Source organism: Euprymna scolopes, chromosome 22 (assembly GCF_053919585.1).
Source record: "Euprymna scolopes isolate OS-2025 chromosome 22, ASM5391958v1, whole genome shotgun sequence".
In the NCBI taxonomy this organism is placed as follows: domain Eukaryota; kingdom Metazoa; phylum Mollusca; class Cephalopoda; order Sepiida; family Sepiolidae; genus Euprymna; species Euprymna scolopes.
In genome coordinates, this window is record NC_136503.1 from 108,955,883 (window position 1) to 108,971,847 (window position 15,965).

The 15,965-nt window shown below is 33.1% G+C and overlaps 1 protein-coding gene across 1 annotated transcript in view; it reads left to right on the forward strand.

Moving 5' to 3' along the window:
• The window catches only part of LOC145243624 (neural-cadherin-like), a 273,070-nt gene that overhangs the window by 233,807 nt on the left and 23,298 nt on the right, over window positions 1-15,965 (forward strand). The window contains exons 30-31 of the mRNA XM_080106647.1: window positions 4,049-4,343; window positions 8,927-9,110. Coding sequence (XP_079962773.1) covers window positions 4,049-4,343; window positions 8,927-9,110 — 479 coding nt within the window. The remainder of the gene's footprint in view (window positions 1-4,048; window positions 4,344-8,926; window positions 9,111-15,965) is intronic.

Genomic DNA, 15,965 nt, shown 5'->3' on the forward strand with positions numbered 1-15,965 from the left:
AACATACAGCTAAAAAAGGAAAACCTTTTTGAAAATGCATGACTTTTTTTAAACAAACTTTTTAATGAACTGTTTTTCTAAAAAAAAAAAAAAAAAAAATTCTGAAATGAAAGTGTATAATTTTGTTTTATAAAATGAAACAAAAATTTTCAAAATTAAACTTTCATAAAAAATCAAAATAATCAAAACAAATTCTACACCCGCTACAAATTTCAATAAAAGGGAGATAATCCCGTCGATCTTTATTAGTTACCTCCCTTTGTTGACCAATTTTTTTTTTTTTCACACATATGAAACCACAGCGGAAAAAAAAAAACAACTTCAAGACTACAAAACCATCTACAGAGCCAGTAACCTTTTCGCCTTTCTTTTCCAAGATAGTGACCAACATGCCTGATGAAGGTTGAAGGCTACACCAACCGAATCATTGCATTAATAACACTGAAGATGAGAACAATAGTCCAATCAAAACAAATAATCTAATCATTAAAACTTGAATTGTTTCCCCTTAGGAATTTTTTGCAAATGAAATTTAAAAATTGATCTCCAAACCTAAACATGCTTAAGTGCCACTGTTTTCCCTCCTGAATTTGTTGCAGGTTTGATTAGTGAGGAATTGGCTAGTTATGTCTATATGTGGAGTATATGTAAAATTGATGGTATGTCTCTATAATCACATTCACACACCGGTTCTCGCTAGATCATTGAAGTTGAGCAACATTAAGCCTGGCTAGTACCATATGGGTGACTTTCCAGTCGTCCTGAACCACTGGTATTTTTTTTTTTTTTTACACAGGTATCACCACATTATCAAGGCCAAGAGGCCACTCAAGGATAAGGGTTAAAAAGTGTACAGTAGAAATTGGACAATATAGTAATCATTAGTAATGAAAATTCGGTAAATTTGATAACTTATATGGAACGGCTCATCAAGAACTTATTTACGTTAGACTTGAACACAACCATATTGTAGTCAACCGGAAAGCAGGAAAATGGAAGACAATTCCACAGGCATGCAGTTCTAAGAAAGAAGCTTTGTTCATGGAATCTACCTTTAGGTTTAGGCACAGATAAAGAGTGGGGGGGAATTATTGATAGTGTTTTCAGCTAGACGAGTGTTTCTTGTGAAAGTTAGGCAAGGGGGGACCATAGTCGAACACTTTCCATGAAAATAACAATACATCAGAGACAAACTCGCAACATCTCTTCTGTGAGAAAGAAGTTGCAGGGAAGAGAAAAGGACATCTCCTACAAGGCTACAAAGTCTATTTTGAACTCTATCAAGGCAGGACAAGTCCTTTCTAGCAGCTCCTGCCCAGATGTGGCAACAGTATTCCATCCTTGGACGTACCTGGCTCTTATATAGATAGAGAATTGCATCAGCAGTGAGATATCTACCTGATCGATAGAAAGATCCCACCATTTTTCCAGCGGCCTTGGCAACAGATTTGATGTACGTGTTCCATTTCAGATGAGGAATGTTGACTCAGGAGAGGTGTGGTTGGAGATTGTGCAACTCTTGCCACAAAAATTTCATGCGCAGACACCCTTACAGTGGGTATCCATATTGTCAAGACTGGAGGAAGCCATCATATCTTAATGAGGAAAAAATACTCGTGAATGTTTGGAAAAAACAAAGGAAAAGTATTAAGTAAGGAGAAAAAAACAACTAAGATAGACCAGTTTTGTTTGTATTAACAAATATCTTCAGAAAATATGAAGATCTGAAATTTAATGAAAAAAAAAAAGCCTGAAAAGACATGCAAAACTCTGAGATTGAAAAAATGAAAGGGAGATAATTGGAGGATATTCTTGAAAGCAGACGAGTGCCGTACATTGTTATTACATATGTGTATGTGATGTATATGGGGGCAAAAAATAAGACTGAAATTAAACAAAGAACAAGCGAATTTACTGGAAGCCTGGAAAAATCATGGATTGCAATGGAAAAATGCGAGCATGAAAAGTAATATGGTTAAGCTTAAACATGGAAAAGTAAAAGGACTAGTTGTTAAAACTGGAAAAGAAAAAGATAAGATATTCTTGTAAAAAATATAAACTATTGCAGCGTTAAGAATTGATTAATGTTATAAATTGAACTTTTAAAATATTCTTAATGCTGCAATATTTTAAGTTATAAATCTATATTTTTACTAGAATATCTTGTCCCTTTTCTTTTCCAGTTTTAGCAACTAGTCCTTTACTTTTCCATGTTTAAGCTTAACCATATTATTTTTCATGCTTACATTTTTCTATTGGAATCCATGATTTTTCCAGGCTTCCAATAAATTCACTCGTTCTTTGTTTAATTTCAGTCATGTTTTTTTTTTTGCCCCCATAAACACATATGTAATAACAATGTACGACTCTCGTCTGCCTTCAATAAAATACCCCAATTATCTCCCTTTCATGCGTTCATTCTGTTTCATGAGTTACTTCTCTTTTCGCAACAGTAGTCGCTGAAGCTACGATGTTGCTATGGAAACCAGTCATAAAGTGTCGCTCACCTCCTTACATATTTTTACGATTTTGAACATCAGAAGATTCATCATAACTTTTGTTTTACTGAAAGAAAATTGAAAATTTTTTTTTCACAATATAGCTGAGATGGTGAACTGTAATAATTGCTTGAAATTTGATCGAAAAATGAGTGAGTGATGAAGCTCTAAAACAGTTCTAAATGACTAAAACTGCCACTTAACCATATATTCAAACACCACCATGTTTGAATGAGACACATACGGTACCTTCAATAAGTTTCCAGACATTTTTGTGCAGGCATTAAAAATTGTCGCACACTCTTAAAAATTCACTTATTGTTATACATCTTATGAGATGACTGACAAATTTTTATGATTTCAGGTTCAAAAGAACGGCTATGGAAGTAATTGGAATACACCTTACTAAAGCCTGATTGGCACAACTGGTGAATTCCAAAAATGCAATCTGGACGTGAGGACACTTTAGAAGAACGATATGCAATAAAATTCTGTTTTTAAACCTGGAAAAAAAATGCCACAGAAATGTATGGAATGCTTCATACTGCTTTTGGACCATCTTGTATGAATCGAGCATCAGTTTTTGATTGGCATAAGATTTTCAAGGAGGGCAGGAAGTCTGCGAGGGATGATGGGAAGTATGGGAAGAGTAAGGAAATAAAACAGTTGATTGGCCAAATAAAGAATTTCATGGATAAAGGCTTGTGTCTATAGAGACAATAAGTGTACAGTTTGATGTTAATGTGGGAACTGTACACACAATTATTTGTGGGGAACTGAAAATGCGAAAGATTTGTGCAAAGTTTTTCTTGAGGGTGCTCGGAAGATCAGAAAGACATTGTCATGACGAAGATGGACAGCAAGACAATTCCTCGCCCTCCCTATTGTCCAGACCTTGCTCCCTGTGACTTTTGGTTATTCCCTAAGCTCAAATCCTTAAAGGTTGTCGTTATTAGATACTTGAGATGAAAGAGAACTTCCATGGGGCCTTCCAGAAGTTGTTCAAACGGTACAGGTGCATTGCAGTCGGAGGAGATTACTTCAAAGGGGACTAGAGTTACGCGTGTACTATCAGTAAAAGTGCACATGTGAAAAAGTCTGGAAACTTATTGACGCTCCTCCATATTGAATTTCAAGTGAAACCAATTAATTCTACTGAATTGCTGTGTCACAGTAATGAACATATCCCAAAATAATGAAAACCAGTAAGGTAGAAAATAATTTAATTGTTAATGAAAACAGTTTTCAAAGACAATTAGCAAAAATTTTTGCAAAAAAAACAAAAAAAACTGGAGTTATAATTGTAAGAAAAGAAAAAAAAAAAAAACTGGAGTTATAATTGTAAGAAAAGAAAAAAAAAAAAACTGAAGTTATAATTGTAAGAAAAGAGGTAAATAATTTTCCGAAAAATATTTACCTCCCTCTAAAATATTTGACCAATTTAGCAAAACTTTGTTTCAATTTTCGAATTTCATTACAATAATGAAAAAAGAACTAAATATTTTTTTGTTGCTATATTTTTTTGTAATCTACAAATTTTCTTTTAACAGATTTACGAATCTCGTGCTTGTATCTTTTATGACCTTGGAAACTTTAATGGTGAAAGACGGTTATGCCTGGAGGATGCAGAGGCCAGTGATGGCCAGTGGCATGTGCTGAAAGTTGAACGTTTTGGTCAAGAGTTCGTGTTGACCATGGATGGTGGTGAAGGACGTTTCTATAACGACACGTTGGGTCATAAAATGGGCATCAATTTGTTTAATCCTGTGCGCAAGTTCCTTGTGGCTGGAGCAGAAGTGATTTTTGGTGTGGACACTAAAATCGATAGATATGATCTAAATAAAAGTAAGTTTTATTCTAAATGCCATTCTGTTTTGATTCTTTCTATATTGGGTCTATAAAAGTGAAATTGTGTGTGTGTGTGTGTGTGTACATTTCCCTACCAAACTACTCTGTCAATTTTCAGTCTACAGACTCGAAATTTGACATAAGAGGTATTAGGATTTGAGAAAATCTTTTCAATCAGTTTTCAGCCAGAAATTTGGCTGTCAGGGGTCAAAGTTCAACAATTTGACTTTTGAAAACTCTAGCAAACTCCTCCGTTATTTTTTGGTCTAAACACTTGAAATTTTAGATGTAGGTTCCTTGGACATGGATCAATCTTTTTATTCTGATTTGAGCCCAAAACAAATGTTAAGGGGTCAAAATTGGGATGAAAGTTTTAAAAAAATTGACTTCTGCGGTCTCTACCAAACCACTCAGCCAATTTTGGATCTAAACATTTGAAATTTTACAGAAAGTGTATTCAGACATAGGACAAGTTTTTAATCGGTTTTTGGCTGAAAATTTGACTGTCAAGGGGTTAAAGTTCAAAAGATTTACATAAAGGATATTCAGACATGCAGCAAGCTTTTTAATCAGTTTTTGAATGAAGATTTGGCTGTGAAGAGGTCAAAGTTGAAAGAGTTGACCTTTGCAGACTCTACCGAACTCCTCTGCCAATTTGGGTTTAAACACTTGATGTTTTAGATGTAGGTTACCTGGACAGAAGTCAAACTTTTTAATAAATATATATATATATATATATATATATGCACATAAAATTATGAACAGTACATAGGGCCCGAAGAAAGCCGGGCTAAACTGCTAATATATATATATATATATATGATGAAAATAATGGAAATAGTATTCCGACAAAATAGAGAAAATAAAAAAGGAACAAACCGTATTATGTGTTCACCAACGTTTCGTCTTTATTTCGAGACTTCCTCTGGGTGAATGAGATTAAGAAACCAAAAAATATACCAGTACAAAATATTTGAAAAAGTTTCACGTGCACAGTGTGACGCAGTTCTATTTAAGAGAAACGGAAAAATTGATGTTGGAAATTCAAAAAGGTAGGGGGGCTGGCACTGTTAAAGAGAAGGAAATTTTAGTGACGTCATATAGTCGTTAATTTAATTTTAAAACTATGAACGCAAGTTTATATTCTTATTGGGAAAAAGATATATCTGTTGAAATTTAAATATAAGTTTGTAACAGGAATGAAATTAGTGTTTTTTATGTAATTTATTGATTGAGATTATGTGTTAATTATTACATATAACTTATATTACTTATATAAGTAAACTGTTATTAAAAGAACATTATTTAACTGTGGACACAGGTTAACTTTCTCACACCATTCAAACACCCCCTGTAATAATTAACACATAATCTCAATCAATAAATTACATAAAAAACACTAATTTCATTCCTGTTACAAACTTATATTTAAATTTCAACAGATATATCTTTTTCCCAATAAGAATATAAACTTGCGTTCATAGTTTTAAAATTAAATTAACGACTATATGACGTCACTAAAATTTCCTTCTCTTTAACAGTGCCAGCCCCCCTACCTTTTTGAATTTCCAACATCAATTTTTCCGTTTCTCTTAAATAGAACTGCGTCACACTGTGCACGTGAAACTTTTTCAAATATTTTGTACTGGTATATTTTTTGGTTTCTTAATCTCATTCACCCAGAGGAAGTCTCGAAATAAAGACGAAACGTTGGTGAACACATAATACGGTTTGTTCCTTTTTTATTTTCTCTCTCTCTCTCTATATATATATATATATATATATATATATATATGTCGACCATTCCTCTCTCATTGACCCTCCCACTCTTTTTCTCTCTCCCACTCCACATGGCCCTGTCGGTGGGGCATTAGAATACGCCGACTGCCCCCCCCCCCCTGCAGAGGGTAAAAGTCCCTCAATGGGGGTCCTGGATATGACCTTAAACTATATCCAGTGGTGAGGCCCCAGCTTGTGGGGTGTGGAGCCACCCTTTAATTACCATTGCTCCCGGGTCCACTCTGACCCAGAGTGGTAGTACCTGTTAGGGTCCCAACTATGGGTTGAATAGAAACCGACGTGAAAACAACAAATATACTCTATTAAAAAAATTTTTTCTTCAAAATCTTTGGATTCGGCATTAAATAACCCGAAAAGGGTTGATATGCCATAAAACAACCAACCAACCAACCAACCCACTCCCCATGTATATATGTATTTATATTAATTTAATTCAAATAATTCTCTTAGAGTTGTATATATTTTCATTTTCAACATCAGAATTAAAAAAAAAACCCTCAGTATCTCATTTTCTTTTCTTTTTTACCATAATTATATTTCAGTGTTCAAATACGTAAAATACTTAAAATTAGATTTCAACAATTGTTCAAGTGTTTTTTACTAGTGGTTCAGAACTGAAATTATCATGGTGAGATTTAAGCAAAAAGTAGTCAATTTTTTTTTTTTTTTCTTATTCTAAACAAAGTTTGACATCAGAAGATATGAAAAATACTTAACACATAAGAAAATTATATAAAACGATAAAAACATTGACACTAATCTCCTAATTTAGGTTTCAGCTTTCTCATGAGATTTTGATCATTCCTGGAGGAAAATCCTAATTTCTGGTTTCCTTCTCTTGTTTTATCCCCATGAAAGTTGGCTGTTGAGGTCATACCTTCCTCTAGGTTCTTTCTGTCACTTTAAATGTCCACACGTGCGTACATCTCAAAAGGTGACCTGCTCGTTGATGTTTAGCTGTTTGTATGTTATTAATGTCGCTCCAGTTTGATGTCTTTAAGGACATCCTGTCGTCGGACTCCACTTGGTGGCTGTGGTGAGTGTGCAGTTGACCCTTGGTAATCATTGCTCCCAGGTTTCCTTTGGCCCAGAGTGGTAATACTTGTTAAGGCATCTGGAAATCAGGCTGTCTGAAGGTACTAACTTCCTGATGAAAAATGCGCCAAACAGCAATATTACTTTTTCCTTTCTCTTTTCAAAACTCAGTTATGTTCTGCAAAGTCAAAAACTAAATTAAAAAAAAATCTTAAAAATCGTACCAAAAATATTCAGTATCCGCCCCCCCCCCCGCCTTTTTTCTCGAAATAAATCATTCCATATATTAAAAGTAAAACTACACCTGCCCCATGTCTGTTGCTGTTGGAATGCTATAGATGACCTGTCAATCAGTCCTCTCCATCCTTCCATGTCCTCTGCACATTTAACAGCCTCGCTTGGCGTCAATCCTGTCCATTCCGTGATGTTGTCTTCCTCTCTTTCTTCCTCCTCTGACAGTTCCCTGGAGCACTGTCATGACAAGCCGTTCTCCTCTTGTTACGTTGGTCCTGGATATGACCATAAACTATATCCAGTGGTGAGGTCCCAGCTTGTGGGCTTTGGGGAGTGTGGAGCTATCCTTTAATTACCATTGCTCCCAGGTCCACTCTGACCCGGAGTGGTAGTACTTGTTAGGGTCCCAACTATGGGTTAAATAGAAACCGACTTGAAAACAACAAATATATTCTATTAAAAAAATTGTTCTTCAAAATCTTTGGATTCGGCATTAAATAACCTGAAAAGGGTTGATATGCCGTAAAACAACCAACCAACCATCTTGTTACGTGGCCGAACCATTTTAGTTTGCGCTTCCTGATTATGGTGAAGATCTTCATAATGGTTTGTCTTGTTCTGTTTTTAACTTCCTCGTTGGTTATGTGGTCTTTGTAAGTGATGCCAAACAGTCTTCGGAAGTATCTCATTTCTGAAGCCTGAATCCTCTTGTCTAATTCTGTTGTAAGGGTCCAGGTTTCGCAAGCATACATGAAAACTGAGTGGACAAGAGAATGCATGAGTCTTTGAGATTGTTTTTTTCCAAATGAAGTTCAACTTGGCCAGTGTTAAGTCAAGCTTGCAATGAAAAAACGGTACTTGTACAATTTGATCAAGGCATGCAAAAATGAAAATATCAAAAAAAAAAAAAAAAAAAAAAAAAAAAAAAAAAAAAAAAGTTAGATTGTACGTTTTTTTGTTTTTTTTTTACATCAGAAAAAACATTTTTATGCCAGCACGTTGAAGGTAGCATCTTTGAATTTATAAATTTTTGTTTGGAATTTACAACACGCCACCGGAAATAACTCTGTTTAAAGCGCCGACACTCCCTCCTCATCTTTAATACTAGCGTTTCTTCCTAAAAATCAAATCTTTTGCTTGATATAAAAACAAATTGTTTTTTTCGTTGTAAAAAAAAAAAAAAAAATACTTGATGAAATTAAATGAAATTTTTTTTGGAGAACTTCATTCCATAATGGATACATATTATATAAACGTTTTTTCGATATTTTCATTTTTTAATGTCTTGATGTACGAGTATCGAAAAAAAACAATTGACGTTAATTATCCACTTGGTTTCAATGTATGCAAATCAACTGACATAAATCAATGTACACTTGAAGTCGTCTCATGTAAGTCATTTACTTGGGTTCTTTACACCTAATTAATCCTGAAAACCGTTTAAAATATATTGATGTCAATGTTTCTTCTGATGAATAAACATTTTATACTTTCTCCTCTCCGCATTTCAGCCTGTATGAATGATATCCGTTATGATGATGAAGTGTTCCCGATGATTTTCACCGACGATAGTATTGCTGCCCAAATTGTTAAAAACCGTGAAACGAAACCTAATTGCACGAGAGATGATTGCAAAGTTAATACGTGCTCTGCACATCAAGTGTGCATTGAACTCTTTGGGATTCACAAATGCCAGTAAGTTTGTATTTCACTTTAAGATTTCTTTTCCCATTTCTTTCTGCCGCCATATTTATTTCTTTCTGCCGCCATATTTATTTCTTTCTGCCGCCATATTTATTTCTTTCTGCCGCCATATTTATTTCTTTCTGCCGCCATATTTATTTTTTTTCTGCCGCCATATTTATTTCTTTCTGCCGCCATATTTATTTCTTTCTGCCGCCATATTTATTTCTTTCTGCCGCCATATTTATTTCTTTCTGCCGCCATATTTATTTTTTTTTTCTGCCGCCATATTTATTTTTTTTTTTTTCTGCCACCATATTTATTTTTTTTTTCTGCCACCATATTTATTTTTTTTTTCTGCCACCATATTTATTTTTTTTTTTTCTGCCACCATATTTATTTTTTTTTTTTCTGCCACCATATTTATTTATTTCTGCCACCATATTTATTTTTTTTTTTTTCTGCCACCATATTTATTTTTTTTTTTTTCTGCCACCATATTTATTTTTTTTTTTTCTGCCACCATATTTATTTTTTTTTTTTCTGCCACCATATTTATTTTTTTTTTTCTGCCACCATATTTATTTTTTTTTTTTCTGCCACCATATTTATTTTTTTTTTTCTGCCACCATATTTATTTCTTTCTGCCACCATATTTATTTTTTTTTTTTCTGCCACCATATTTATTTTTTTTTTTCCTGCCACCATATTTATTTTTTTTTTTTCTGCCACCATATTTATTTTTTTTTTTCTGCCACCATATTTATTTATTTTTTTCTGCCACCATATTTATTTTTTTTTTTTCTGCCACCATATTTATTTTTTTTTTTCTGCCACCATATTTATTTTTTTTTTTTCTGCCACCATATTTATTTTTTTTTTTTCTGCCACCATATTTATTTCTTTCTGCCACCATATTTATTTTTTTTTTTTTCTGCCACCATATTTATTTTTTTTTTTTTCTGCCACCATATTTATTTTTTTTTTTTTCTGCCACCATATTTATTTTTTTTTTTTCTGCCACCATATTTATTTTTTTTTTTCTGCCACCATATTTATTTTTTTTTTTCTGCCACCATATTTATTTTTTTTTTCTGCCACCATATTTATTTTTTTTTTTTCTGCCACCATATTTATTTTTTTTTTTCTGCCACCATATTTATTTTTTTTTTTTCTGCCACCATATTTATTTTTTTTTTTTCTGCCACCATATTTATTTCTTTCTGCCACCATATTTATTTTTTTTTTTTTCTGCCACCATATTTATTTTTTTTTTTTTCTGCCACCATATTTATTTTTTTTTTTTCTGCCACCATATTTATTTTTTTTTTTTCTGCCACCATATTTATTTTTTTTTTTCTGCCACCATATTTATTTTTTTTTTTTCTGCCACCATATTTTTTTCTTTCTGCAACCATATTTATTTCTTTCTGCCACCATATTTATTTATTTTTTTTCTGCCACCATATTTTTTTTGTTTTTCTCAATTATTTTTCTACCATACTCAATCATTTTTTTTCTTTCTCTGCGTTTTTTCTTCCTTACTTTCATCCATGGTTTTGAAATCCGTTGTGATTTCAACATTTTTTTTTTGTTTTTACTCATTGCCTATTCACATACATAGTCGATCATGAATCGCCTGAAACACCCCTATTGAGAATGCTGATTCTCTTATAATGCACATTTTGTAGGCTTGTCTTGTACGCTGGCTTTTAAAAATCACATTGATCTTATGTCTAACCTCCCCTCGAGAAGGTAAATGCATTCCTCTGTAATTAGTAAACATTGTTTCTTTTATTGTTCTATTTTTTATTTTAATATGGCTGCAATTTTTTTGATACGTAAAATGAAAAATAATTTGGGTATAATTTTTAAACAAAGCATTGATTGATTGACTAATTGACCATGTTTTGCCATAAGTGACAGGAATATTTGACAATATAACGATATGGACAAATAGGGAGATGATAGGACAGATATAAAGATCTTAAATCCCTCTCAACTAAATGAATGTATGCAAAAGTTGGACCCTTTTTTTCACACTAACGGTAAAGTCCAAAAGCTCCGTTTCAAGTCAATTCAACTTTACGCAATAGACGCACTTTATTTTTATTTTTGATATACTACACATGTATTAGTGATGGGACGATTTTTATATTTTTCCAGATTCCGATGGAATTACCGATTCCGATTCTTTATAAATCTCTAAATATCAAACTATAAAAAGGTTATTTTATCCCGATTACCGTAAGAACATATCTTTGATGCACGGATATATTCTCAAAAGTGAAAACACTGGTGACGAAGTGATCGATAAACTTTAATTTTACCGGAAGTTTAAATCAATAAATATTATTTTTGCTGCAAACACTGGAAGTTTTTGTTTTTAAACAAAATCAAATGAAAAAAATAAAAAAAGATAAAGGAATTGTTTTTGTTATCGGAAAATAGGCACAAATTGTTTCTGATTCCAATACTCCCAAAAGTTCTGATTTTTTTTTTTTTTTTTTTTGTCCCCGATTCCCAATTTCAGTTAATTGTCCCAACACTAGTATGTATATATTGTTATCAGTTGCAAGGTTAACTAATTTGCATATTGGTTTTGAAAAAGTTAATTTTATTAACTTGTTATTTGTTTATATTTTTTTTATTGGAATCCTATGAAACGAGTCATTTATTTATTTTCAAACTGTTATCCTCATCATGGTTGTTGTTTCACGACGTTTCGGCCAACTCATCCTTTGGCGTTTTTCAGGTGATTAACCATGACGGGATGGAATGCTGAGTCTCATAACTGTATCCCTAGTAATTAATTTAGATATGATTTGAAACTCCCATCTTCAGAGAATGTTCACCGGTTCAAAGATTTATTAGCGAAAACATGAGGAGACAACTATGGAAGGCAGTAATTACTAGGGATACAGTTGCGAGATTCAGCATTCCTATCCTGTTGCAGTTAATCAACTAGCCAGGGGTACCCGGCGTTGCCCGGATGTTTGGAGGCGTGAGTGTTGGGGAGGGTGTAGATCAAAATAACCCTGTTTTTAAAAAAAAAAGAAAAAAAATTTTTGTAGGAAGGTAGGCTTGAACCCCCTAACCATCTCGGCCACGGGAGCAGAGGAAGTGATAAGTTAACGTGTATAAAGTGAAATTGACAGGTGCGAGAAAGTTAAGTCGCATGATGTTCGACCTAATTTTGCGCTGTTTCCCCCGCCCCCATCATTCGCTTTTTTTTATACTGAAAAGCGTAACGAAGACACAGCGATCGGAATATATCTCGAAAATAGCACATGAAAGTCGGGCAAATTACAGATAGCAGCAACGCCTGTTAAGTCGTAGATATTATGATTTAGACAGCATATAAAAAGTTTTAAGGAGTGAGTAGACCGAGAAGCCCAGCGAAAAAAGCTTTTGGCGGACATACACAAAAATACACACTAGCACACATTTTCACTTTTATATATATATATACTAGCGAGGGGTACTCGGCGTTGCCCGGGTGTTTGTAGGTGTGTGTGGTGTTAAATAAAAAAGAACCCGGGGGGGGGGGGGGGGGTAAGATTTAACCCAAAGCCCTGAGGCGAAGTTTGAAAATAAAATCGGCTAGCCAGAATGAGTTAGTGAAAGATGTTTGAATTTATTTAAGAACGAAATTGACAGGTGCGCGGCCAGAAGTCGTCAAGCATTACGACTACGATGACAACAACGTAGACATAGTTTTGTTTGTTATAAGCGAAGTAAAAAAAGAAAACAACGTTAACACTTAAGCGGGGGGGGGGGAAAAAATAAATAAAAATAATGTAAGGCAAACGAACGATGAAAACAGAAAAACGAACACATGAAAAATGGCTTAAATAAGCTGGTTTCGATATTAAAATTTTAAAAATTGGTGGGTACCCAGGTGTTTTTGGGTGTCGCTAAGAATAAACGAAGTCAAAAAAAAAAAAAAAAAAAAAAACAGAAAAAAGAACGTTACGGGGAAAAATAGCTTAAATAACACTGATTCAATATTTAAATTTAAAAAATCAAAAAAAAAAAAGAACATCTCACACCAGGATTCGAACGCGAAACATTTAGATAATGAACCAACGCCTTAACCAACTGAGCTAAAGCGACATACATTAAGTTTCTTCAGTTTTTCAACTATTTAAAGTAAATCAGGTCACGACGTCATGCGTAGAATCGGTCATTGTCACGAGAGGACCGTTTTTGTTGACCCCCCCCCCTGTCGAGAATTGTTGATTTCGGGGTGAAAAAGTTAACGTTTTTGGCCAATTTTTCAATATTTTTTTAGCAAAGGATGGAGCTTTGATGTGATACCGAGTTTGTGAATTTTCGTTGCGTCTGTCGAAAGTTTTTAGCAGACATCCAAACATACACACAAACATACATACATACATTTTCGCTTTTATATATATATATAGATAAATAATATATATAAATATTTATAAAAATAAATATATATATATAAAAGTGAAAATGTGTGCTAGTGTGTATTTTTGTGTATGTCCGCCAAAAGCTTTTCTCGCTGGGCTTCTGTCTACTCACTCCTTAAAACTTTTTATATGCTGTCTAAATCGTAATATCTACGACTTAAGAACTGGTGTTGCTGCTATCTGTAATTTGCCCGACTTTCATGTGCTATTTTCGAGATATATTCCGATCGCCGTGTCTTCGTTACGCTTTTTAGTATAAAAAAAAAAAAAGCGAATGATGGTGGCGGGGGAAACAGCGCAAAACTAGGTCAAACACACACACACACACATATATATGCTTGTTATATTAAAATCAAGATAATAGCATTTAGCATTCGTATACAAATTTTTTTTTTTTTTTTTTTTTTTTTTTATAAGAGGGATTAACATGATTTCAATAAGCTGCAATCCGTCTAAATTGCAAGTGAAAAACAAATACTTTTTTTTTTTTTTTTTTTTTTTTTTTTAAGGTCACATTAAAAATTAGTATCGAAATTACCAAAATTTTCATGTATATCTATATATTAATATGATAGCGTGTGTCACGTTTACATCTTTTTTCTTCCGAGTGGCTGTCGTTTAATAATTGTGTCCTTCCATTTCTTGTAATAAATAATTTTGCTAAGAATTCAAGTTTTGGTTTCGTTTTCGATTATAGATGATGGCATTCAACTCATCTATATTTTTATTTTTGAAATCGCTTTATCGGAAAATAAATAACTTTTTCTTTTTATTGTTCTACACGTTATTGTATTAATATATAGACTTGCTTAGATAAATATTTTTACAGCTTTAACAAAACGGCTAGAATTTTAAATTGTTTTTATCTACTCTTTATATTCATTTATTTTCAGAAAATATTTTTTGAGTTGAACGCATAATATAGGCGTATATAGAGAAGATTAAGAAATCTATATCTTTTCTCGATACAGTGAACTATAAATTTGTCGTGCTGAAGAAAACAGCACTACAGCTTTATTTTTAAACTTTCATTAAAAAAATTAATTCAGGTAACTTGATTATGTAGTAGAGCTGACATCTATTCAATGTAGCTGCCTTCAGCCTCAATCACCGCCTCCATCAGGGTCCTGGCAATTGTCCTGTTGGACTGATAGAGCATGAGTTGTACATTGGCGTATCTCTGATCTCGCTTGTTCAATGTTGTTACTTTCAGACGTGATAGAAGGCTCCCATCACTCTTGGGATTTATACACCAACTAGTAGATTGTCTGCACCAAAGAAAGAAAACTGGTTTTCATCAAACAGAAATGGAATCATGTCATCTTTTCTAAGGCGACAATTTTATCGTTTCACCCTGTATATCTTAAAAGCACATGTTCTGTAACCATTTCATATACAAGACATTTTATAGAACTGAGATCTTGCACGCACACACACACATGTATATTTCGAATCTCGATAGATTCAGCTACTCTGAGTCGTAAACAATGAAACACATGTCAGCGGATAATTAGATTTTTAAAAATATATATATTTAGTTAAATCCCAGATTAGATAATCAAATGAGTTATTGTTTACTAAATATTACAGTGAGATAATATTTTCAACATCATCCTAACTGTAGAGGCCAGAAAGAAGTTATCCCCCTTTCGCTCAGACTTTGCAGAAGTGGAGTTATCCCCCTTATAAAAGGACAGGCGAATCGCCATTATTAGAAAACCAGCTTGCTTAAAACGCAAACCTTACACTAACCAAAAAGCAAAGCTCAATAAAAAAAAAATAGAGCAAAGTATACTCTATTACCTCCAAATTTCATCTTGGATTATTAATCATCCGAGCTGGCAGAAATATCCTGGAAATAATTGAACGCCCTTTGACGTCCGATTGTCTAGGTTGTACGCTTTCATTTATCTATGCCTTTTTAAAGATTTTTTTAAAATAACTTTTTCAATATATATGCTGACAAACAAAATGCTTATTCATACCTAATTTTGCTAATTGCATTTCATTTGCTCTGATGATATGAGCCATCATTGAAAATCCATGGATTAAGTAAATAAACATAATTTTTCTCCATATATTGCTTATCTCGAACAATAAATTCTCAATTTGAATATATTTCTATGTATATTTTAATCTACAGAATTTAACTTCAATCTTTATATGGACAAATATTATATGGACACTACACTGAACATGCTAATATTTCGAACAATTAGTTGGATAAAACAAGAAGTCCTCGTCAGGTGACGTAATAAAGTTTGTGTACCACTGAAAGCATCTGGTTCTTAAATGGAAGAATTGAGAAAATATATTTTTTTTTAAAAATCAAACATTGAATTTAAAAGGGAGGAGTGGTAGGTTAACTGCCATTTTAGACTCCAAACATAGAAGGTGATAGGGAAAAAGATAACGTCAAAAAAAAAGTGTG